Here is a 23974-nt window from a genome sequence, read left to right as displayed (position 1 = left end):
TTCCATTTATTAAGTTTATCTAACATAAACTCCAATAATTTATATATTTTTTAAAATACTTTCTGTGAGAGCTAGCTGATGCAGAGGACTGCTGCTGGAAGCAGACACTAACTGTTCAAAGATTTAAACGGTCTGTAGAGCAGTATATATATTATTTGAAAGTGGAAATAGATGAAAAGAAATATAAAAATTTTAGAAAGAAAACCTGATTTCGAATTGATGTGGATTTGACCCTCTGGAAGAGTACATGAAACGTAAGCTGACATCTTTTACTTCTTTTGCCTCCTGATTTTTCTCAGAACAAGAGGTCTTCTTCAGAGATGAGCCCTTACCTGCTCCTACACTCTTCTGCTCTGTGATCATAAACCTTACATTCCCAATACTCCTAACAATTTAGAATCCAATTTATCTTTGTGAGAGATCAGAACGATGTTTTCTATTGGACCTCAGCAGCAGCAGAGAATCAAATAATGTAAGTACATTGTTAAGACACTATTTCCTGAGACAGAGTTTTTGTTAAATGTTTTGTCCCATTTTAAGATCCCAGCTTTCAGGACTTAAAGTAAGTTTATTTTTCAGAAGTTACATATTAATTTTTTTTCAGGAAAAAATAAAATCATAAACCACTTGAGTCATCCATAATTTAACACTAAATGTCAACAAGACAATTTTGAAATTATTTGCCAAATGTTTTCGTGCTTTTAGCTCTTTTTTTATTTCCCTGTAGTATGAGAAATTTTTTCCTCACTTCTGTACATTTTTTGGAAAACAGACAACTTCAACATGGTAAGGTATGGTAATGATAAGGTGACCTCCTTCAGAAATAGAATTACAAGGTTTATTTGTTTTCAGAGTTAGTTTGTAATATACCTTTGGTGAATTTCAGTCCCCCCAACCTTCCTTTCATCCACCCACCTCCCCGTTCCAAGGGTTGATTTTTTTCCTCTGCAGACTATATTCACCTTCACTCAGTGAGAGCTTTTCTGTGTCACTAACTGTTCGCGGTTACAGAAAACACCTTTCACCAATAATTCTCTAATGTTCTCTTGCCTGTCACTAAAGATGGCAAGATGATCGAAACAGACACATGAACACAAAAACACTCACTGGTGATTTCAAAGAACGTTTGTTTTGGTTTTTTTTTTTTTTTTTTTGTTTTTGTTTTTTTTTTAAATAAATTCAATTACAAGTAATGACAAGCATACGTTTTACTACTGCTTTCACTTTCTCATGATACTACATTGCACACTGCCAAAACCACTACATCTGAGATCAGAGCAGCTCTCCGAGCAATACTAAATGTAGGATGAAGTCTTTTAAATACCATATAGTAGACAGAGCTAGAAGACATGACTAATGATAGACACATTCTCTCAACCTGCCTGTCAAACATACACACATTTTCTTTCTCTGTATTTCTTCCACTCAGACAATGCAAATCCTTGCTCTTCGTGAAAGTACAAGCATTCACTGAAAGTAAAGCTGTAAGAAAATGCAAATGCTTTCTTTTCCATTAAAAATGAGAAACTTGAGACCATTTCAGACTTGAGGGGTTCAAGTAGCTACAGAGTTCCTAACAATATATGTGGGTATTCACAGTTCAACAAGTCACAGACACTAGAGACAGCACTGCCATGCATCAACAGAGATGAAGGAAGTGTTTCTCCATATGAACATATGAATACAAAGATTCCTGACATTCAAGGCTAGAGAAATAATTTTCCAGTATAAAGTTACATCATTCAGGCTGAAAAGACCCTTCGGGTGATTTTTAACACATGAGCCAGCTGTTACAGGCCATCTGAGATTATAAGGACAAAACGCAGATCAGGAAAGAGACAGCAAATTAGTAAGAGGCAGATTCATGTAGTGCATTCCTTGCTGTAAGAACAGCATATGAATTATGATCAATCTGGAATAGGAAATAACAGCAGTATGTAACAAACTTCTTGCTCTGGCTTTCTTAATAATAAAAGTCTTTTGCAGACAAAATTTTCTAACATTTTCAGATGGTTTCCCTTCAAAAATCTCTACAATGATGTGGAATAATAATTATGAAATAAAAAAAGGCTGTGCCAGTTGTTGGTGATGGAAACTGCCTCAAACCCTATCAGACTAGTTTAGTGCCTCAGACATTCCATCTATTGTTCTGCCTCCAAGCAGTTGCTACTCTGAAGACATTTTGTTTTTTGCAACAATGCACAATTGCCACTTAAAGATTATGCTGATTTCAGTCTACAGATTGTAGGCACTGACACTAGTATCTGAGACGATCCTGCAAAGATTTTTTTTGAAAAAATCAGAATACAAACCCACATTTTTTAGGACTTATTTGATCAAGATTAGTTTAAGTGTCACTCATTCTCTTTGGTCTAACTATAAATGACAGATTAAAAATATAAACTCCTATTCAGAAATAAAGCTACAAATAGAACAGTTTAAATTTTTAATTTTGCTTTCAGAGAGGCACAGAATTTAATAGGCTTCTAAGTTCTGAAAAAACCTGAGCGCCAAGCCCCAGATAGACAGACCCTTCTAAGTCTCACCAAATGTATTCCCAAAACAACTAACCACTTCTGAAAATTTTGATTCTTTGGATCCATCTTTTACTATAGAAAAAAGAACATTTGTGCCCACTGGTCTCTAATGATTTGTAATAGATATGTACCTGTGCCTACGTAAAGGCAAAGGCGTTGCTGTTTAGCCTGGAGAAAAGGAGGCTGAGGGGAGACCTTATCTCCTCTACAACTACCTGAATGCAGGTTGTAGCGATGTGGGTGTCAGTCTCTTTTGCTAGGTAACAAGTGATAGGATAAGAGGAAATGGCTTCAAGTTGCACCAGGAGAGGTTTAGACTGGGTATTAGGAAAAAATTTGTCACTGAAAGGGTTGTCAAGCACTGGAACAGGCTGCCCAGGGAGGTGGTTGTATCACCATCCCTGGAAGTACTTAAAAGGACATGTAGACATAGTGCATAGGGACGTGGTTTATGGTGGACTTGGCAGTAATAGGTTAGCGGTTAGGCTTGATGATCTAAAGAGTCTTTTCCAACCTAAATGATTCAATGATTCTATGACTGTTGAAGCTCATCTGAACTGAGCATTTGGAGTTTGAAAACTAGGTAGAAAATAAGCCCTTCTGCAGCACAATATATTTCTATCTAAGGTTTTAAGTACAGTAGCCTTGAACAAGAAGTTCCAAGCAGGATTTGGAGACAAATGAACTTTAGACTAATCATTTAATAACAACCTTTAGTACTCTAGTAAGTCTGTAAATTGATCCTCATTACACACTTTCTGAAATTTCTGATGTATCATTAATAGGCTAACAGTTAATAATGAAAGAGAATTGATAATTAAAAAGATAACCCCCAAACTTTTTCCATTCTGATCCTTCTAACAGAGTGTGGTACGGTTATTAAAACAAAAGGAAACCAATATTAAATGGAATTTTGGGCATATTTGAAATGTGTTCTCTACCTTGTCTTTCATCTTCATATATAACAGCCAAGAACATTTCAAAACTATATTGCTGATATCAATGTGAAATACCCTTTTTGAACTCTTCCTAACAGCAGGGAAAGACGGATCTTAGTGAATTCATTTTGAAGGATAAGTCAGTCAAATAGTTAAGTACAGCAGGATTTTCCAGAAAGGACTTGAAAAAGTTTCTACAAATGCAACCCAGGGGAAAAGTGAACGGGCTGACTACTTTTTTCTTCATTCTCTTCTTGTACTCAGGGCCAATCACTGTGTACAGCCTGAATAATCCTTTCACTGAACAAGATATTGCATTGCAGTATGAAGAACACACTGAATAATTTAGATTACTATTCAAGTGCTCTAATGAAGATTTTGTATTGTCCATACAAGAGAGTTATCTCTTAGTTGATATGAATACTATGTAAGAAAGTGTGTGTGTGTGTGGGGGGGGGGGGGGGGGGGGGGGGAGGGGGACGGGGCAGGGGCTGGAGGAATCAAGAGTGAAACATCAGAAGAAAATTCTATTATTTTCATGGTATTGGTAGTCCAGAAATCCAGAACTGAATGGATGAAATCACATGAAAAAGAGAACTGGTGAGCATTCTGGGGAACTTTAGAGGTTTCAGTTTGGATTTTGATTTTTTAATGGAACTTTGAGTGACAGTAAGCTTTCTATTGCTACTTTAATACATGGATAAAATTCTTGAAATGTGATATTAACCAGAAAGACCTATTACCAACATGTGCCTTTCAGTAGCCAGCTGTATCCAGCTTTGTAACTGATGGAAAATGTAAATCATAATATTCTCTTTCAGAGACACCTGTCTGAAGAACTTGAATTTTCCAGATGTATTTTTCACCATAAAGGAGAAGTGGTCTTGAGTCTTTCACTAGGATCTGCTAAACAAGGAAATGTGGGGTTACTTTCAATAAACAATACTGAATTTGTTTAGTGACTTTTTCAAGCCTGAAACGCATTGAAAGAACTCCCCGCACTGAAGTAGTAAGTTGGAATGCTAAACCAAAAATGAACTAGTCATTGCATTTTTTTTAAAAAAAAGTACAGAATTTTTGATTTTGCAAGGAAAACTTCTAACTCAAAATGTCAGTGACCAGTCTTTAAATATGGCATATTCCCTCTGTCTGTACTAAGAGAATTATATGAGGGAGTAATGTATGTCTTACCCCAAGTACAAAGCAAATGAACTAAGCAAATAAGGTCAAATTAATGTTACAATATAGTTTTGACCATACCACTTTTCCTCAGGGAAAAGGAACAGCTAACAGAAATCACTTATTTTATGGGCAGAGAACCACAACATAAAAAACTGGATGGATGCCTTGAAAAATACCTGTGGCAGTACCAGGTATTGCCACATCATTTCAGGTAAAATTCTGGTATAAACAGTTCTTGAGAGCTTACAGTGGAAGAGACACCACAAAATATCCTATGGAGTTTGCTCCATTCATGACATTGTATTTTGGAAGTTCTTTAACAGTTTAACGTTAATCAGCTTTGCTGCAAAGTTTATTTTTTCCTCCTAGAGCCCCACAGGCAGGGAAAATAGTTGATTGCCATGAAATTTTTAACAGCCTTTCACATCTTGAAGACTATTACATTTTCCTTTGCTCTCTTTATATATAAACCAAATACAACTCTTTCTGTCTTTCCCCATACATCACTTCTCCAACATCTGATCATCACTGTTCTCTTCCAGATTATCTGTAATTTAGCAACTTCTTTTCACATGAGGCATTCATTCTGTATGTCCTAAACTGCAAACGCGTATAAGCTGAAACAGCCAGACATGGCATGCCAAAACTACTTTCAGCCTATGTAGTGGTGCTAAAGCATTTCTTTTCACACAAAATTAACCCTGCTCAAATTACAGCATTTCCACAGCTATTTTGCTGGGTGACATAACAGTCTGAGTTTTAGCCGAGGCACAGTGCTTCTACCTGTAACATGACGAGAAAAATAAACTTTAAGCTTTATTTGTGTGCAGTCTTCACTGGTATACAACTAGGATCCAATTCTTACATGTATTAAGCATGACCCTGCCCCTGCACTTCTGAGAATCCTTCGATAATGAATCACCATATGGTTAGAGTTTTACAATTCTGACATGGCAACTGGTGACTTCAGCTCCTAAAATGGTGTAGAAATTCTTGGGACTGTGGCCATTGCTTTCTGTTACAGTGAAAAAGCCCCAGTACAAACCTACACATTTTTATTTTTATTTTTGTAAATCTGGTGAATGCATGGTCTAGTTGACTTTGGATTTTTCTGGGTTTTGGTTGTTTGGTTTTTGTTTGTTTGGTTTTTTTTCCCCCAGCTCTCTCATTCATTCTTCTTCTGACTCATATCTTAGCATGCTGAGCACTAAAGAAGTGAAATAAAACTGTGAGAGTACATCATTGACACAGAAATTACTGGTTTGCCATTAAAATTAGGGAATGAACAATAACAAAACTGCACATTTAATTCTTCTTTAGTAACAAAATACAAGTCAGTATGGAAGAATGCCATTGCAGCACACATTCTATATGCTAATGTGTCTGCTGGGAGAGATGTTAACTTACTTCTTACCAGATAAAGACACACATATTTTTCTAGTTGCTGGAGAAAAAAAAAAAATTATAATTCCCTATGTTTAAAAATACCTGTGCTGCCCAATACTAAACATCAGTGCAGCTTTTATGCACAGATCAATTACATTTTGTCTAAATACAATAGAGTACAGCTGCTCTTGGGAGTATATTGATACAACCTGTCTAAATTGTTAAATGAATGTATTGATGACTTTTCTACTCATATTAGTGAAGATGTCTTATTGTCACTTATTTTTGATCCAATATGTTGACAGGTAATAGCCCCAGTATTACCTGTCAAAAGATACTTGGGAGGAAAGATATGAATTTTGTTGTTGAAGCCCTGCACAACAAATGTAAAACTACTTTAATCACATTAAACTCTGCTGCACAGCCTGTATTTTTCTGGAATATCTTAATGCATTTCATATAGACAAGAAAATAATGTTCTTAGTTTTCTTTGCTTATTACTTACTGTTGTGCATGTACCAGTGCTTTGTCTTAGATACGAGGTCAGCTACATTAAATATCAGTGCCATCACTCTGCCATCAACAAACCAAGATTCACTAAAAATGTCAGAAATTTGTGCATTTGGAGTAGAAGAATTCAAGGTTCTCCCCAGACCTGCCTTTATCTTTTCATTCCTATAGCAAGACTTAGAAATCTTTGGTGGACAAAAGTTTGTTTCAAAGCTATTCTTACAAAAGAGTCCCAAGGTACAACTGCACTTTCCACTGTGCTTATTCAAATGATTTTGGGTTTTGTACTACTTGACTCTGGAAAAAGCTTTGCTGATTTAATTTAATATGTACTCCTTAACAAAAACCCAAACAAACTTACCCACCAAACAAAACAGAACCCCAACAATTATTTTACCCTGATTTTCACTTTCAAGACACACATCTTCACCTACTTGATATTTCTACTGTCACCCAATCTTTCTTTTTCTAACACATGGGATAGTCTATAAATTATATATAAAAAAAAAAAAGAGTTGAAAGACACAGATGCAGTGTTTTGACTTGGGAGGATTCAGACCTGTTGCATGACACTTGGAACGACAGAAGTACTTATTTAGCAATGCAGCAACCACAGGAAAAGTCTGCCTGGCTTTTCTTGGGACTGCGCCAGTGTTCCTGACTCTCTCAGGTATTAGTGACCAGTTGAGAGAAGTTAAGTCCACAGACTCTTAACTATCCTTAGATGGTCTAATGGAACTGATACAGGACCCATGCAAATAGTCCCACCTATTCCAATATTGAGCAACAAAATCTGAGACAGGATATATGACCTTTCTACTGGGTTTGTTTCTACATCCTCCTTCCCAATGAAAACTCAGAATTCAAGATGTTGAACCCTGACAAACTAAGATGATTATTCTTGGCTTACATTTTTATATATTCTTGGGTTATAATACAGATACCCACTTTCTGACAGTCAAATGACAGACAAAAAAAAATCAGGCTAACAGAATGCCATAAATGTAGTTTTCTTGTGTATTCACTTAGTCATTAGCAAATTTGAATGAAGCTGATAGCATCAGTATGAAAAAGCTTTCCTCATCATTATGTAAGTTCAGAATCTGGCTTATATTTTAGCAATGTCTATGGTCGTTATATTGTAATTTAGCTTTGACCTTATTGGCGTTTTTTGACAGAAGACTAATACTAGGCACTATGGTCCCAATATACAAAATGTAGCCAATGGGGTTAAGGAGGGAGGTAAGTATTTTCTATCAATTCCAAAACAGCACAGTAAGTGTACTCAAGATAAGGAATTACATAGCAAAGAGGAAAGGATTGAATTTTCTTTCAAGTGGACAATGTACAACAGTATCCTACTCCAAAACGAGACAGGACTAAATGTTCCCTGTTTGAGGTAATATTATCTTTTGCTATGAAGTTTGATTCTCTGTCTTCATCTGATCATTCACGCCATTCACTACAGCACACTAGTTCTCAGAACATTCAATCAATTCAGAGGATAAAAAAAAAAAAAAGAAAATGTGCAACAGGGTTGGGGTTGGAGTGGAAGACAGTGGGGAAGAGGTACCACACGTTAATGCTTTACAGCTTTCCTTAGTGTAACACAACTGCTTCTTTTAGTCTTTAATTTGCAATGTTCAATATTGTTCTTTTATTTCATTTAAACTCATATATGGGACAAATAAGCTACCAACACTGTTCCACACACTGCCAGTGTCTATAATATTTTTTGATACAAATTATGTGCATGGTGGCTGAATGATGGGACTGACTTTCTCTCTCTAGTCTGGTTTTGGTCAAGTGAGATTCAGGTGATGACATTTCATATGAAACCAACAACGTGTGAAAGGTTGTAAGTGAAAGAACTTCTATTTTCCTGCAGCTTCCTTTTAGGCAAACAAATGAATAATGAATTCACTGTAACATCTTCATTTGATGTGCTCAGCTGTAAAATATGTACATTCTCAAAGCTGAAGTTAGTCAGACATCTAACACATGCTAATGAAGCAACTCTGTTTCTGCAGATGCAATTAACATCCTCATCTTTATCTGTGCAGTCCAGGTTAAAAAGGCTGATATCAAGCTGCAGGACTACATAATGAAAAATGCAAGCTAAACAGAAATGATGACATGGAGATGGAAAGTAGATGAAGTCCCAGAGAGAAATGATCATGCCTTGCAGCAGGAATAATGATTAGGCTACCAAGACACAAAAGTAATCAAAACGGAATCAAAGGAAAAAGAGAAACAAAATTAGCAAAGATCTTCACCTCTAATGGTATGTAACTGTGCTTGTATTTCATGTTTGAAATTTCACTTAGTCTCCTGCTATAAGGATATGCTATTTAAAATGATAGCATGAGATAAAAATGATGAAATGTTGCCATCATATTCTTTTCTCACACAGGGATTCCCACTGCTGCCTCATCATCAATACCTTTAATTACATTACATGTAGATATTGTATTAGGTAACTGATATATGATTAGATATTGATGAGGTAACTGATACGCCACATTCATAGAGTTGCAGAGACTAAGATTCGAGCTGAATCACGTACTCAATAGCTGGTCTCTTATGCTCTGCATTGAGTGCATCAAACTCCCTTGACCTATGAACACAGAATGAGCTAAATTATGCACAAAAAAATACGCAAACATAGGCATTGAACTCACACACAATCCATTGACTAGATTGTCTGGTCTCTCATTACACTCAGGGAATGTCTTGCTGCTGAATGCTAATCACTTCTGGAGGTGATTACTATTCTGATCAGTGTTTTTTCAGGGTGCAGTCAGCACAGGCTAGAGTTAGCTTAAAACTCTGCTAAGCAATTACTGGAAAGAATGAGTAGAATTCCATTTAGTTACATCAAAACATCTTTCTAGACGGTGGCTGTCTGTGGCCTGCAGTATTAAGATAAACTCGCAAGTATTTATATACACCTCCTGCAACGGGCTGCTTATTAGGATCAGATTTTTTCTTAGCACTGATGCTATTTAGCAGCAACTTTATTCTATAAGAAGTAATTAGTGAAGAAATGGCCAAAATTTAATTTACTTAATTGCAAACAACTGTCATTGCCTAGAACAGACAAGGCCTGTGCAGTGAAGATAAAATGAAAATTTCTGATAAAATTACCCTCTGCTGTGTACTAATTGCCATCAGGTACACACAGGCAATGGTGTTAATGTAGGCTGAATTTACATGTGCAAAGTGATCCTATAATTAGAATGCTATACATTGCTTGAACTGCAAAAAACCTAATTATTTTTAAGAAGTGATGGAATGGTGAAAGAATAAATAAGTATGTATATAAATGTAGTTTGATAAGCCTCCAGAAGGGGATGACTGTTTGCAAGAGGTTCAACAAATTATGTGATCATTGCAATTTTATGTATCCAAGCACATGAAAAAAAATACAAATCAATGCAAACACAGTACAGCATTAAGCACCTCAGGCTTTATGGTGCATTCCCTCCTGTTCCAAGCTTGCACAGGCAAAAAAATAATTCATTTTGTAATGGAACTCATCTATGAGTTACTGAAATATCAACTATTCTCCAGTTACTTCCATAAGATACTTTTTACTGACTACAAAGCTTTTCTGGATGATCATGTTCTCGATCTTCTGTATGGCATTTTTTGCACAGCGCCTTAAGTACCTTAGTTTTTCGTATTACTAAGGGTCTTCCAGCTGTAATTCTGCAGCCTGCCTCCCACTTGCAACTCCCCACCCTTCGCACAAGCTCCCAGGACAGTGTACCACAGAATGCCTGTGGCAGTCTTGTTATTCAGCTCCTGGACAGTACTTGCAAAACCCCAGCACTGTTGTTACAGCAGGTTCCCAAGGGAAGCAATTGCCACTGATGTTAGAATCACCCCTTCTTTCTCCCCTTTCCTGATTTTTACATTTGGTTGTACCTTCTGTTTTACAGTACAGGACTCATCAATGTGTCTGCAGAAAGCTCAGTAATGAACCAGCTGTACAGCACTTTCACCAGTTGATGTCTGCCGTCAGCAGTGCTAACATATCATAAGCGGGAATAACCCATGAGGATATAACCAAGGAATAACCCTTGACTGCATCTTGACGTAAAATAAGAGTTACTGTGCAAAAAGTATGGTGGGCAAACCACCTGCTTTATTGGAGAGGGCACTGAGGGCTGGACATACTCTTTCTGAATGGCCACTGAGGAGGGTTTTTCCCTTTTCTTTCCTCACCATGTTTCTCCTTTATTATTTTTTTCACTGACCTCCCCACCCCCAATAACATTCACAATTAGAACTGATGAATGCCATCAAATGCAGACCTGATAGTAAATCCTCACGTAAGTCTGTTACTACTCTTTCCATTGCTTTCCTTATTATATAACAAAAAATATTGCTTTTGATTTCCTTCACATATAGCACATCTTTTATTTACTGTTATTAGAATAGCATCCTTATGTTTTAGTCCTTAACTTTCCCAATTTTACTTTACTCTGTAAAACTGAATTTGAAATACTTCAGAGAATTTTGTATTCTATTACTGCACACGCTGTTGCAGAGTTTTCCTAGCACCCACTGCATGCTAAAAAATATTTTCGTTTCTTTACCAAATCCAAATGCTCACTGATCTTAAGTAATGTTTAATCTATACCACATAAAACCAAAAACTGAATGCTGTTGAGATACATTACCTTCCTCATAACAGGATATTCTTGATACTACAGAGGAAGCAGAATTTTCAATCACCTCCTAATATTTTCAGTATGATTGAAACAGGAAAAAAAAATAAAAATATCACTATGGATCAAGAGATTTCAAGTTTTTCAGAGTACAGAAACCCAACAAAACAAGTAGTGTGACTTGGTTCACAGAGGAACTAATATTCCTATGTAAGTGATTTTCATAGTATAAACACTTCTAAGTGGTGGCAACCTCGAAAAAAAAAAATCAGTTCTTGTGCATATACAGGAGGCAGACAAACATATATGCAGGAAAGAAAAAAACTTATGTGATTACTCAGGTACAGTATAATTAATATTTTATTTGCTTTCCTTACCCTTGACCTCTCTTCTAGTTTCGTCATCATGACAACAGTTGCACCCCGTTGCTCCCACATCATTCTCCAGAAGTCACCGAAGGTTTCCGGCAGCGCTCCTTGTGTTGCTATATAAGCATTCTGCTTTCTGTATCCATCTATGTAGTTGGCATTGATGTAGTCACTGCCTGGTATGCCTGCAATGAGAGGAGTAAAAAAGCGGGGCAGCATTTCTGTGCTGTCCTATTGTACAAGGGCTATAAAATCCTGTGACACAGCTGGATCAGTTAATCTTAGCTTGTTGCATGTCAAGCAGAACATGGGTCCTTGCAAGTGAACGTATGCCATTTCTGGAGCCGAGGGGTATGATGGCTTCTCTGGGAATAACCATTCTTTTGAAACAAAGGGCTTAGTCTGATAAGGAAGTATAAAGAAGCCTGAAAATCTGTAGCAGATGGATAGACCTGGGAGTGGAAGCAGCAGCATTTAAGAGCTGTTGTGACACTGCCTGCGGTCACTCACTGGTATGGCAGCCTCTGCCTGGGCCAGACAGGGAAGCCGCTCCATCGGATGCTGTGAGTAGAACCCATTTAACGCTCTTGTTGAGCTCACTGCGGTTTTTTGTTGTGTTTTTTTTTTTGTTTGTTTGTTTGTTTGTTTTAATACAGAACATTGTTAAAACTATTAATATTGCTGCCTCGTTTGTTTTTTCCATTAAATGGGAAGCTAACTATAAGCTTTATTTTAGGAAAAGACATTCTGTAAGTCAGCTTTAAGAAACAGTGGAATTTGCTAAATGGTGTGTGCATGAAATAAAGGCCTCTGCAAGTCTGAATAAAAAATGAATGCACAAAAAGAAGATGGAATCCAAGACCTGTGGGCACATTGGACCAAAAATGTCAATTGCTCAAGGGTCAGGTATTTTGGACAAGACTTACAGAGGGACCTTCGGTGTGTCTACTGGACACATGTCCATGCTGTAAACCACATGGAAGGGAGCCAGCTCCTAACTGGAATCTATTTAACTGAGGGTATGCAGTGCCATGTCTACTAGCAAGAATTGGACCATAACATGCTGCCAAGGTCAAGGACGAGTACTGGTTGTAGTGAAGATCATGTTACCAGTCTGGACTACTAAGGTAGCTATGTTCACAGAAAGGGCTAAACATGGACATATCTGTCTCAGTCCCATCCCTTCTGCATTCAGCGGTGCAGTGCCCAGCTTTTAACTCAGGCTATGTGCATATTGGAAGATAAAGCATGGCAGGCATCAGTTTTTATGTCATTGCTGGTTTTTTTTAGCTGATAACTTGAAGAAGAAAAAGACACCTATGTGAGATCTCAGTGCTGGTGGGATGGCAAAGCAGTGTTTCCCACTAGAGTGTTAAACATGCAAGCATTCCCCAGAAGAGTTAGCTTAAATACAGACTGTATCATAATAAAATGATATAAAAGATCTGTTAAAGTAATTAACAGAAGTTACTTCTTTGAGCAGAAATGAATGATTTATGTTAACACAGCCAATCTGCCATGCCCAAGTCTACAACCCCAGGATACGTTGCAGGTTCCACAAACATTTTCAAGAGAGTAAGGTGATACAGGCTCCCTGGCTTATTCTAAAGCTGTGGCTAATTTCACTCCACAAAGAAACAGAGTTGAATTTTTTTGGCTATGAAACATAATACATTTTCAAATATGTTCTAAAAAATGTTTCTCAAGTTTTCCATCCCATCCTGAACCTCCAAAACCATTCTGATGTATTATCTCCTGCTAGCGATCCCAAACCAGGAATTACTGAGGCTGCATACTCCTGTCTTTTCAAAATCATTTGAATTCAAATGGAAAATAGAGGGACATCTTTACATTTTTTTTGTTTGTTTGCTTGATTTTAGCCACAATTTGAAGAGTTTCTACACTCACTCTGGGTAAGCTTAGTGTTTCATTCCACCATGTACTTACGTCATGAACAAACACACTGATTAACTGTGGCACTAGTTAAGAACCAATCTAATCTGGAAATGACTCAGCATATGGGTTAGTGCAGCTGTAGTCTGGCATAAACTTTTGCCTTTATGCCCAAGAAAGCTCAATAGATTTTCTTAGCTCTATGTTCAAATTATATTTAAACACAAATTTTAACTTGATTTGACTTTCTGTACAATTAGAGGAAAAAAATGCCAAAATATTTTGAGGAAAGAAAGAATTTGTAACTTCAGGGGCAAAAAAGAGGTAGCAAATGACACTCCTCGGGCAAGATGCATGGATGGACACAGGAATATTGCTTGACTATGATTAGAGGTGAAAGAAAGTCTCTTCTGGAAGAAAAATAAAATAAAATAAACACTTTAAAACCTGCATAGTCAATAGCTGAAAAGGATGTTTTCCCTTCATGAAAGGCAGATATTGGAATTCAAAAGCCTCATTCTTGTAGACTTGAAATTTTTTACATGACACTTCTTATTGGAATTAATGACTTAGAAAATACAACTCCTAGGCATAATGCTGTATTTTCTTCCTTTATCAAGATAATAAAACATTTTTGCACAAAAAAGATGAGAAAGAAAAATGAAGCCAACAAGAGAAATCTACACCAACTGGGTGTTATTACCAAAGGAACTGAGAAAGCTGGTAAAGAAACGTTTTCTGCATAAATTAGAATTATATTATGATGACTGGTATCACACTTTGAAACATATGTTATAAATAAAAGCCTGAGGAAAATAATGAAAAAGAAAAACAACTCTTTGTAAAGTGGTTAAATGATCTTTTGGGAAAGCTGTCCTCTGGAGCTGATACTGCACAAACTCAGCATGAAAATTAAGCATGAGAAATATTGCAAACTGTGCACTGAAGAATGATCTTTAAAAATGTTAGCAGACAATCCTAGTACCTGATGTAAAAAAAAATCCAGAATGACTAAAATTGTAAATAATCTTTCTACTTACTTGTATAAAATTTATTGATAAATCATATTAAAATAAATAAATTTTAAATTAAATACATTCTAATTCTTTAAATTACAATGAAGAAAAGCTTCCAGGTTATACCTTACTTGATCACAGATGCAAGTAAGAAAGAACTACTAATTACTAATATTTGCAAAGAGGATTTCTTCCCAGCTAGGTTAAAATGGTAATTTCCACTCTATTCCTCCATTTGCCTTTTATCAAGAGGACACACGATATCTTGTATACTTTAGCCAGAAAAAAAAAAAACTTTTACAAGGCAAATCAGCCTCACTGCACTTGAAAAGGATGTGGCTGGGACGTGGACAGGGAAGTCCATTTACCACAGACCGAAGCAACTGTTATTGACTTAAGTAATGTCGTTTTGGGAAAAACTAGGTGCTACTCCAAAAAATTGCATCGAGACCTTTTCATCAAGGGTTTATCTCTAGCAGAATACAGTGCTCTATAGGGTTTTATCTCTACTGAGAGCAAGAGAACAAAAGGATTCACAGTGGTCACCTCCATTGTCTCTCTCACCTAAAGTATCCATCCATTAGGTGTTTTCTTTGTTCTCCATCCAGTCTCATAGTCCCTTCAAGTATCATATCCATTTCTCACACTGAGTCTCTTTTCATCACTGTTTTCACGCATGACCTCAGTTTCACATCCTGTTCCAAAATCCTTTTGTATTCTGTATTACTATTTTCCCATTCTTACTTTCCACCTTGCACTTTGCCATACCGTTTTTTTTCATCAGCTATGTCCCCACAGCGCATAAACTTAAAAATGTCTAGGAGAGGTGCCTTATCGCAAGAGGCCTAATGAATTGTGTGCAGTTTAAAAATAACATACCCAAAGCCCGAACATCTGCAAATATCTACACTGACCAAGCAGAAAGAATTATCAAAGGCAAATAAATCTAAATATTAAAATGCCACTTTCTCCAGTGGTTTTCCTGGCCACAACCTCATTCTGAGCTGAGAAAGCTTCACAATCCTCTGTCAAGTCTAATAGTGCAAAAACAATCAAATGACAACTAGTTTGATTGCAGTACAATGAAATTCTGCAAACCTTTGTTAGCTGCCATAGCTTGAAGGCAACATACCCACAAGCACAGCAGCAATTGCCATCACTACTTAAATTTGGGCTTAATAGTTAAGTCAGTTGTTCTGTAAAAAGACGGGTCAAGAAGGGGACAAAGAAATGAAATTCTGTCTTCAGTAATATTCATATGAACTTTAACTAAGCCTGTTGGCATCAGTGGGGTTTACTGCAGATTTAGGATGGCGTACCTGAAGTGTAAATTTAGGTTAATCCATGCAGCATAACATGATATTTACAAGTTTCATGAAGAGATAAACAGTTTCACCACAAAAAGTCAGCTAAAGATTAAGCTTCCAGACTGGAATTCTGCCATCACTATTTTCTCGTAGCCTTTTCAGCTATGGTGATGAATGACCAAAGACTGCAGTCTCCTTATTCTGCCAGGCAGGAATTGAGCACAATGGGTGAAGAATCAGATGAGTAGTTGAGCATAAAAGACATCTCATTTTAAAATATTGCAAGAACACAAAGCAATCCAGATTTTACAGAGTAAGAGTGAATAAGCAATGAAACAAGATTAGCCAATACCACAATTAAAGTGCAAAAGATTAAAGAAAAATAACTCAATAGCTTCTGATATATGCTGAGACTACTCATGAACTGTGATGAGAGTACAGCTTGCTGCAACATAGACTCAGATCCACAAGGCTAATAGCGTAGACCTCAGAATTATTCTCTTGATTTCCTGAAGACAGTTATAATCTTAAACAGTTTTAATTAGACTTCACATTTTATTCACAAACTCAAATCAAATCATGAAATTATTTCAAACCTTTACAAAGGCTAAGTACTGAACAGCTTTTCTATTTAAAACAAATTAAACCATAAACCTTTGTTTCTGTGCTGCTTCCCTAAGAGATGTGCTGTTAGTCACAAAAAGAGTGTGTAGTAATAGGATTAAATTCCGTCATGCTTGTAAACAAGTTGGAAATGCAGTGATGAACTCAGAATGCTGATGAAGCTGTACTATTGGTTTAAATCAATGACTGATGTTTTGAACTACGTCAGAGCAAAAAAGAACTAAGGCAGCTACTAGGTGCCAGTAGAAACTGTTTATGTGGAAGTTATTGTAACATAAAATCTATATAGTTAAGGATTTTATCAAATTCAAATGGTCTAAGCACAAATTGTACTGTACAAACTAACTGAAAAATGAAGCAGCACAAGATCAATGAAGATATTGTAGTAATGAACATTTGTAAAATGAAACCTTTTTTACAAAGACTGAGGAAAATCCACTACATATGACCCTAACAATGTAAGATAAGAAGGTAAAAAAAAAAAAGACAGAAAAAAACCACCTACAGGTTGCTGGATTGTTGATGGACTGTTAGGACTAGGAGAGTCTGATGAAGAGGGAAAAGATGAAAGATATCTCAGAGTGAAATGCTGAATTATAGAGAATTATGGAAAGAAGGCAATGTCAAAAGAGATGGGCAGAAGATGCAGAATTAAGCAGGACAAAGAAAGGGACTGTGCAGAGGACAGAAGACAAAGTTTTGAAAGGAAAAGGTGAAAAAAATCTAATAAAGGTGAAATTACAGATGTAAACTAAGAACTAAGAGCCATATATCTGCAGGCAAAATGGGAAACTTGAAGGTGGGTAGCAGAAAAAGGGGCTGGGAAAGAGGAGGAGTTCTCTTAGGAAGAAGAAATGAAGCTTGGGATTTTTTTTTTTTTTTTTTTTTTTTTTTGCTTTAGAAGTTGGCTGGTATTAAGAAAAGGTACAGAATGAAAGTAAACATTATTCAGTGCAGTTCCTCAGAGACGCTGATAACAGCATTGTGCCAGAACACTGGTCACAGTGCACCAACATCGCAGTATGTTACATGATAGTTCAAAGCGATATCGGAATCCAACATGAAGTCATCATTCTCTGATTACAGCTGTCTGAAATGTCATACAGTGATTCTCCAACTCTTTGAGACTGAGTAACATCAAAGCTATCTATCAACCGAGTCTTTTTTTGCATAGAAGTACTAATGTATATCTCTAACGGATGCACTAAAAGGGGTTGATGAGTGACTCTACTAATATGAAATGATATGATTTCTGGTTTGACTATTCCTGAAAAAAACAGTTTCAATATGACAGTGCACAGGAAATTGTGATGTGCCAAACCTTCATTACCTATTCAAGAGCAATGCCACTGATGTTTTGCTGAAGCTTTCCCCAATGGACAGTGTAGATACGTATACAGGATAAAGACAGTATTGTTCTGAGCTGATTTCAAGGGTATCAAGAATGACATCATTTTTGTTGTTATGTTACATCTGTAACAGCATGGTAGATCCATAGGCCAAAATGATACCCCTACAACTTCTTTGTGGCGTTGAGACAGCCACCATGAAGTCTACTATATGAAGTCTACTTCATAGAGACTTCTACACCATGAAGTCTACTTCAGTGATATTTCTGTACCCTATCACCCTCATCACTGAAACACTTCCGTTGTTTTTAAGGCACTCCAGGCTTGCAGGGGGACAGGGCACACAATTACTCTAAGTGTGTAACTGTATACTGTTAGCAGATTGCAACGCAACTAGAGAGCACACATAATTTGCACAGTCCATGACTGTTAAAGAATTTATACTGATTAGAATACTTTTCAAATCTAAAGATGATGGCCTACATACTCAATGATAATAGACCAGTAACTGGCAATCAGATAAACAAGAATATTAGCTACTAAATTTCCCATCAGACAAAAGTTACACTGCTGAAATATAATATATATATCTATAATTTTTTTTTTTAACACTAGCATTATGCAAATTCATGCTACATATGGCAGACTTTTAGTCTTGGATGTCTCCTAAAAGAACAGACAAGACTTTTTACAATGTAGAATTTTTAATCATTTTTTCCCCAGTATTTTATTTACTTCTTAGAGGATTAAGATTGCAGACCTAGATGTTTTAACTTGATACATTTCTCTTTTAATTGGTAAATTCTGCTTTCAATACTGCACCACGTTATAACATTCTTTCATTATACTGTGAAATTCCAAATGTCCCTCTCAGACACATCCAAAGACAGCACAACATGAGCAACGAGAGTTCAAGAACATGGGAACAAAATTTTGCAAGATAGTGTTTCCCTTGAAGTGGAAATTCAAATTACCACATCTAATCTCAGTTTTCCTTCCAAAGGAACATCTAATGTAATAAAAATAACACAATGGTGAGTTTAATAACATAAAGAGTACTTCTTACAAAGTGAGCAATTATATTGTGGAAGTCCATGCTATATACAATTACAGAGGCCGGGAATGTAGTGGGGATTCAAAACCAGGTTGGCACATCTAACAGGAGTTGTAAAAGTTACTAAAATAAACACTTTGAAAGTGTTACTAAACCTTGTGTTCCAAGGATAATGTAATTTTTAACAACTTTATGCAATCAGAGGGTGGAAAGAAGTAATTTAAAATTTCTACTACATGCTTCCAAAGAATTTCTATGAATCAATTCATATTGGCTATAGTCAGAGAGGGGCAACTGAACAAAAGCGACCTGGATCCCCACTCTAGAGTAGACCATTAACAGCGTTCCACGTTTGTGCAACACATCAAGAGGCAAAGTGATCACCAGTGTAGGATTAGTTTGGCAGAAGCTTAGTTTCTTGTTCATATATATTTGGCTCTTAAAAGGGATCAGGTGACTAGGCCCAGAATGGCGCTCTGCGTCTTAGAAAGAGCACAGTTACTGTTCAAAACTCACTGACAACATCAGTCTTCTTATGGCTGTCAAAGAATACCAGATAAGCCCTGTATGTAAAATCCAACCAAATATTCTACATATAGCTGTAACAAAATGTAATGTAGTCCAAATTTACATCCTCATCAACTTGTATAGAATTATAGGTAAAGGAGAATTTTAGTTTTTTTTAAACGATATTCAAAGCATTGATTTCTGTGGTAGCAAGAGAACAAACACAGCTGTCAACTCATTAAACTGCTAGGCAGAGTGCATATTTTCATTGTAGGAATATTACATAAAACTTGAAAGAGAAGCATTTACTACCAAATGCCATGCCCAGTGTATTGTACTTATGAAGGTACACACACAGAATTTCAGAAACACAATCATGTAACATCCCAGGGGGGAAAATACTTAACAGGATAAAGAAATAATGATTTACAACTGTTTTCAAGACAAATCATCATAAAATAAAAAAGCATTTAATATTTGATTTATGTTGCTTTTTTTCACAATAAACTGAACACTGTGAAAATACTTTAAACCAAGCAAATCGTCGGATAGGTCAAAATCCCATTTGTGGCATTAGACCTAACACTGGTATTTCAAAGGGCTGTAATATTTTTATTTTTTTAAAGACACTGACTACTTTAGGGTTAGAATTTTTAGTGTCATTGTAGTTAGTATTTCCTGCTTAAAAATGGGAATCAAACCACAGTTTAACAGCATGTTGTCCATGCTCCTTAAAATACTTAGTCCTTTCCTACAGGTACAATGTATACTTTTTCATATTTTTATTATCTTATATTTTAAAGAAGTAGTCTAATATACTGTGTAATTTGATACTTTCAATTCCCGTGACTGTTGTTTTCTGTTTTGCCTCTTAATTTTTCTTCCCATTCTCTGAATGTGTTCACTTTCTGTAATGGAACCAAATTTCATGGGTCATTTACATGAAGGGCAACCTGGAAGAACTTTTTAAGCCAAGATGTCTAACTTATAAATTAACAAATACATTTACTTGCAACTAGATTATTTCCTCTCCTGCTTCCCCCAATTACACAACTCTTTCTCCAAACAAATCCTATGAAAATCTTGAGTCTTCTGTAATACAGACTTATTTCTGAGCTACACATTTTGTTCCAAAGAACTTTACATAACAATTCAGAACAGCTGTCCAATTGCTGTTCCTGGACTTTCCTGACCATGAATTTAGTTCTCTTGTCTGGTCCACTGTCACAGAAAGGGGTATTCTTCTTGAATTACATTACATATAAGGCTAATAAAAATAACCTCTCTTCAATGCTGAGATAGCTAGTTCAACCATTCTATATGGCTATGTTCTTCTACAAGGTAATGTGAAAAATTCTAAGCAATGCTACAAAAAGTCTTGTCAGAAATGCTGTATGAGCTTCAGAGGTGGAATAAACATAAGCAGATTATCACATGCAAATTCTTCAAGGCAATCATTTACATTTTCTAATACATTTGAGAAGCTCTTATCTATGTTATCAAAGCCCACAGTATGCAGCTGCAATAAATAATGGAAGATCTAAACTTCAAACAGTGGGATTGCCTTTTTATTCTGCAAGCAGCTAATATTAAAATAGATTACACCTATAAATATCATCCTTCCTGTAGCCAGTGTCTTCAGTCTGGAGTAGCCAAAGATAAGAACCTGTTTATAATAGTAAATGAAAACATTTTGCAGTTTAGAATGTTAGGACTGAAATAGTTATGACCTTGAATACAGTTCCCTACATCTTATGTATGATATTGAAGCCCTGTCAGAGTTGCTAAAGACAATTTTTATTGTCACTTAAATTGTTTTACTTAAATTATAATTGATTATATTCTGGCCATCATTAATACCTGACTGTCAACAGTACAGAATAAACTGAAAATCTGTCTTCATCCTAGGAAGCAGATTAATGGTAAGGCAGAACTGGTAGGAAAAGGAATCCTCTGAGTGAAAACCAATACTTCCCATTGCTTTAGCCCTTGGCAAAAGAGACACAATACACAGGGCTGATCACATTGGACAGTTCGCTTAAGTTAGAAGTCTAAGATGTTTAATTTTTTGGAAAGTTTTTTGCCAAAAAAATGTAATGAAGAGTTCTCATTATACCGCTCTGCCAATGTTTTGGCAGTGGAATACTGTGGTTCCAACAGTGTCTGCATATGGGCATTTGTTTAAATACTCTTGTTTAACATTCCGATAGTAAATGGAAAAGGAAAAAACTGAAGTTTTAACACAATGTTCTCAAAATTCTCCCTGAGAACATGAAGTTGAACTTATTTTTTCTCCCACATTAAGGATTTGGCAACTGAAACTCAATAAACAGATATGCTGATAATGTCATCCATTAACAAAGCTGTCGATTCATGCATGGTTATTGCTATATTTGTTTTTAGAATTAGTATAAGTAAACAGTAAAAATAATTTACTTTAAATAACACATTGGCATACACACAGGAACTCAATGCATTCAGTGCTACATGTGAACCTGTGTCAGTTTTAAGGCATTTTCATAATGAATTACTGAGAAAGAACATCCGAAAAGGATTGTCATGATAGAAATTCACTGGAAGTACTTTTATTAACACTTCTTTATAGTACTATGCAAAGGTATCTGTAGGTAAATACGTACTAGATGCAAGGATTTAATTAGTTTAAGTTTAAAACTCTCCTTACCTTCTATTGCTGACAGTAGAACGCGAGAATGGTCATATGCAATTACATTTGCATATCTATTCTTTGGTTTGTTTACTTCCAGGTTAGAATGTTCCCATGTGAACTGCTGACCAGGATCAATAGACTTCAAAAGAGAAAGAGAAGAAAGTACGAGGAAACTTTTAGCTAAGGACTACTTACTTGTTGTATTTATATTGATTACAAATCATATGATCCCCTAGTTTACTCTTGAAATATTTTGCTTTTGACAGAGAATTATTACTTTGGGACACATTGTGACATATATCATATTACATAAAGCATTTTGTATTTATGCATCTGAAATGTCCATCAGGAATTTAAACCATAAACTTTTCAAATCTAAGGCTTTCTCTTCAGAAAGGCAAGGGTATGCTATCCATCTTTTATCTTTTCAGTTTGGCAAGTGACAGGTTCCAGCATATCAGAGAATGAAAGAACTGTCAGAAATCTCAAAAAGACTGGGACGAAGGGGAATAAATAATGTTGTCTTTCTCTATTACTAAGTGCACATGTTCAAACAATTCAGCACCCTGTTAACTAAATAAACTCCAAATGGTCCTGAAAAAGTTTTCCAGAAGAAAAATAATGTTGTTTCTCTTCTTTCACTTTGATGCCAGGCCAACACATGATACTAGTGTGGCTCAGGGAAGCAACTGCATATCATCCAGATACAACATGAAGAGATTATATTTTTTATCTCCTTGAGTCTTAAATGAGAGTCCAATTCAGGCATATTTGAAATTTTAATGATCTCTGATTTATACACATAACTATATGTTCCTAGAATCACTGCTTATTTCCTGCTTTCTTCATGTTACAGGATGGAGTTACTAAAGCTTGTCACACACTCCTTCATCCTTCACCAGTAAGAAGACTCCAGACTCTACTACTTATTTCTACCTCTATGGCTGAGGTATACATACAATTGGGTAAATACAAAATACATAACAGATGGTACTTGCTTATGCCTGCTACAGCAGTGGCTGCATGAAAGGTCATCTCATACTGAGAAGCCACAATTAATCACATATTGTTTTACTTTCCCTGGCTGTAACATTAGAGACTTTAAAACTGTTTCAACAACACATATATGCAACTATGTTTTGTGACTCATGCCCTTTGCTTAATGCCGGTAAAAATCAGCAGCTCCCTATGCAAGGTTGCTGTATATTATAAAAAAAAAACAAAAACCACACAGATAAGCCTAAATGAGGCAGTTCACCGACACTATGTTCACTTTCCGTGAGTAGTCCAGCCACAAAACACAAGCTGGAATCTCCATACTGTCCCTACTGCATCAAGCCATCACTTCTACACCACTTCTACCAACTCCTCCCAGGGCTACAACAGCTGTGAGTCCACTTTAATGGAAATGAAATATGACCTGTAATCTATTACAGTAGGATTTATTAGACAATGAACATCTGCAAAATTAATTAGTGTGAGCTGTAAGGATCTATCCCTTAGATTAATAATTACTATTTGGCCAGTCAGAAAACTGCTTCATGCTTACATATTTTTACATGTGTTATAAAATTTATTTATGTAACATTCAGAGAATGACTGTTTCTTTCTTGAGATCATTCTAAAGATATTCACTTTTCTTGGCTGCCTGATAGAGATGTCTTAGAATTCCCCAGCATTCCTGTTTAGGAAACCAAGTCCCACTAGCTTATCTTTTTACTAATACCCTAGACTCAATTAACTTCTATAACAGTTACTGACTAATTTTCCTGACTATTTCTAACTTTCATTAGAGTCCTCTGGAGCTGGGACTGAAGAGTTCTCCTGCATAACCTAGCAGAGATCTCCTGAGCAAAGGACTGTGATGGTTCAGGTTTTGGCTCACCATTTGCCTACTGCTTTTCCTACAGTAGCTGAGGCAGAGTGCGTGGCAGCTCCTCCCTCAAGAGGAAATGAGAT

At 36.2% G+C, this 23974-nt stretch overlaps 1 protein-coding gene across 22 annotated transcripts in view; it reads right to left on the bottom strand.

Annotated features, from left to right (window-relative positions):
* The window catches only part of PTPRD (protein tyrosine phosphatase receptor type D), a 380568-nt gene that overhangs the window by 40841 nt on the left and 315753 nt on the right, over positions 1–23974 (bottom strand). For all 22 annotated transcript variants that reach the window (XM_040580319.1, XM_040580317.1, XM_040580325.1 and 19 more), the window contains 2 exons: positions 22031–22154; positions 11607–11782 (listed from right to left, as the gene is read on the bottom strand). In XM_040580319.1, coding sequence (XP_040436253.1) covers positions 11607–11782; positions 22031–22154 — 300 coding nt within the window. The remainder of the gene's footprint in view (positions 1–11606; positions 11783–22030; positions 22155–23974) is intronic.

Source organism: Falco naumanni, chromosome Z (assembly GCF_017639655.2).
Source record: "Falco naumanni isolate bFalNau1 chromosome Z, bFalNau1.pat, whole genome shotgun sequence".
Lineage (NCBI taxonomy): Eukaryota > Metazoa > Chordata > Aves > Falconiformes > Falconidae > Falco > Falco naumanni.
Note: the sequence above shows the minus strand (reverse complement) of the source record. Positions and strands in the feature narration are given on the sequence as shown.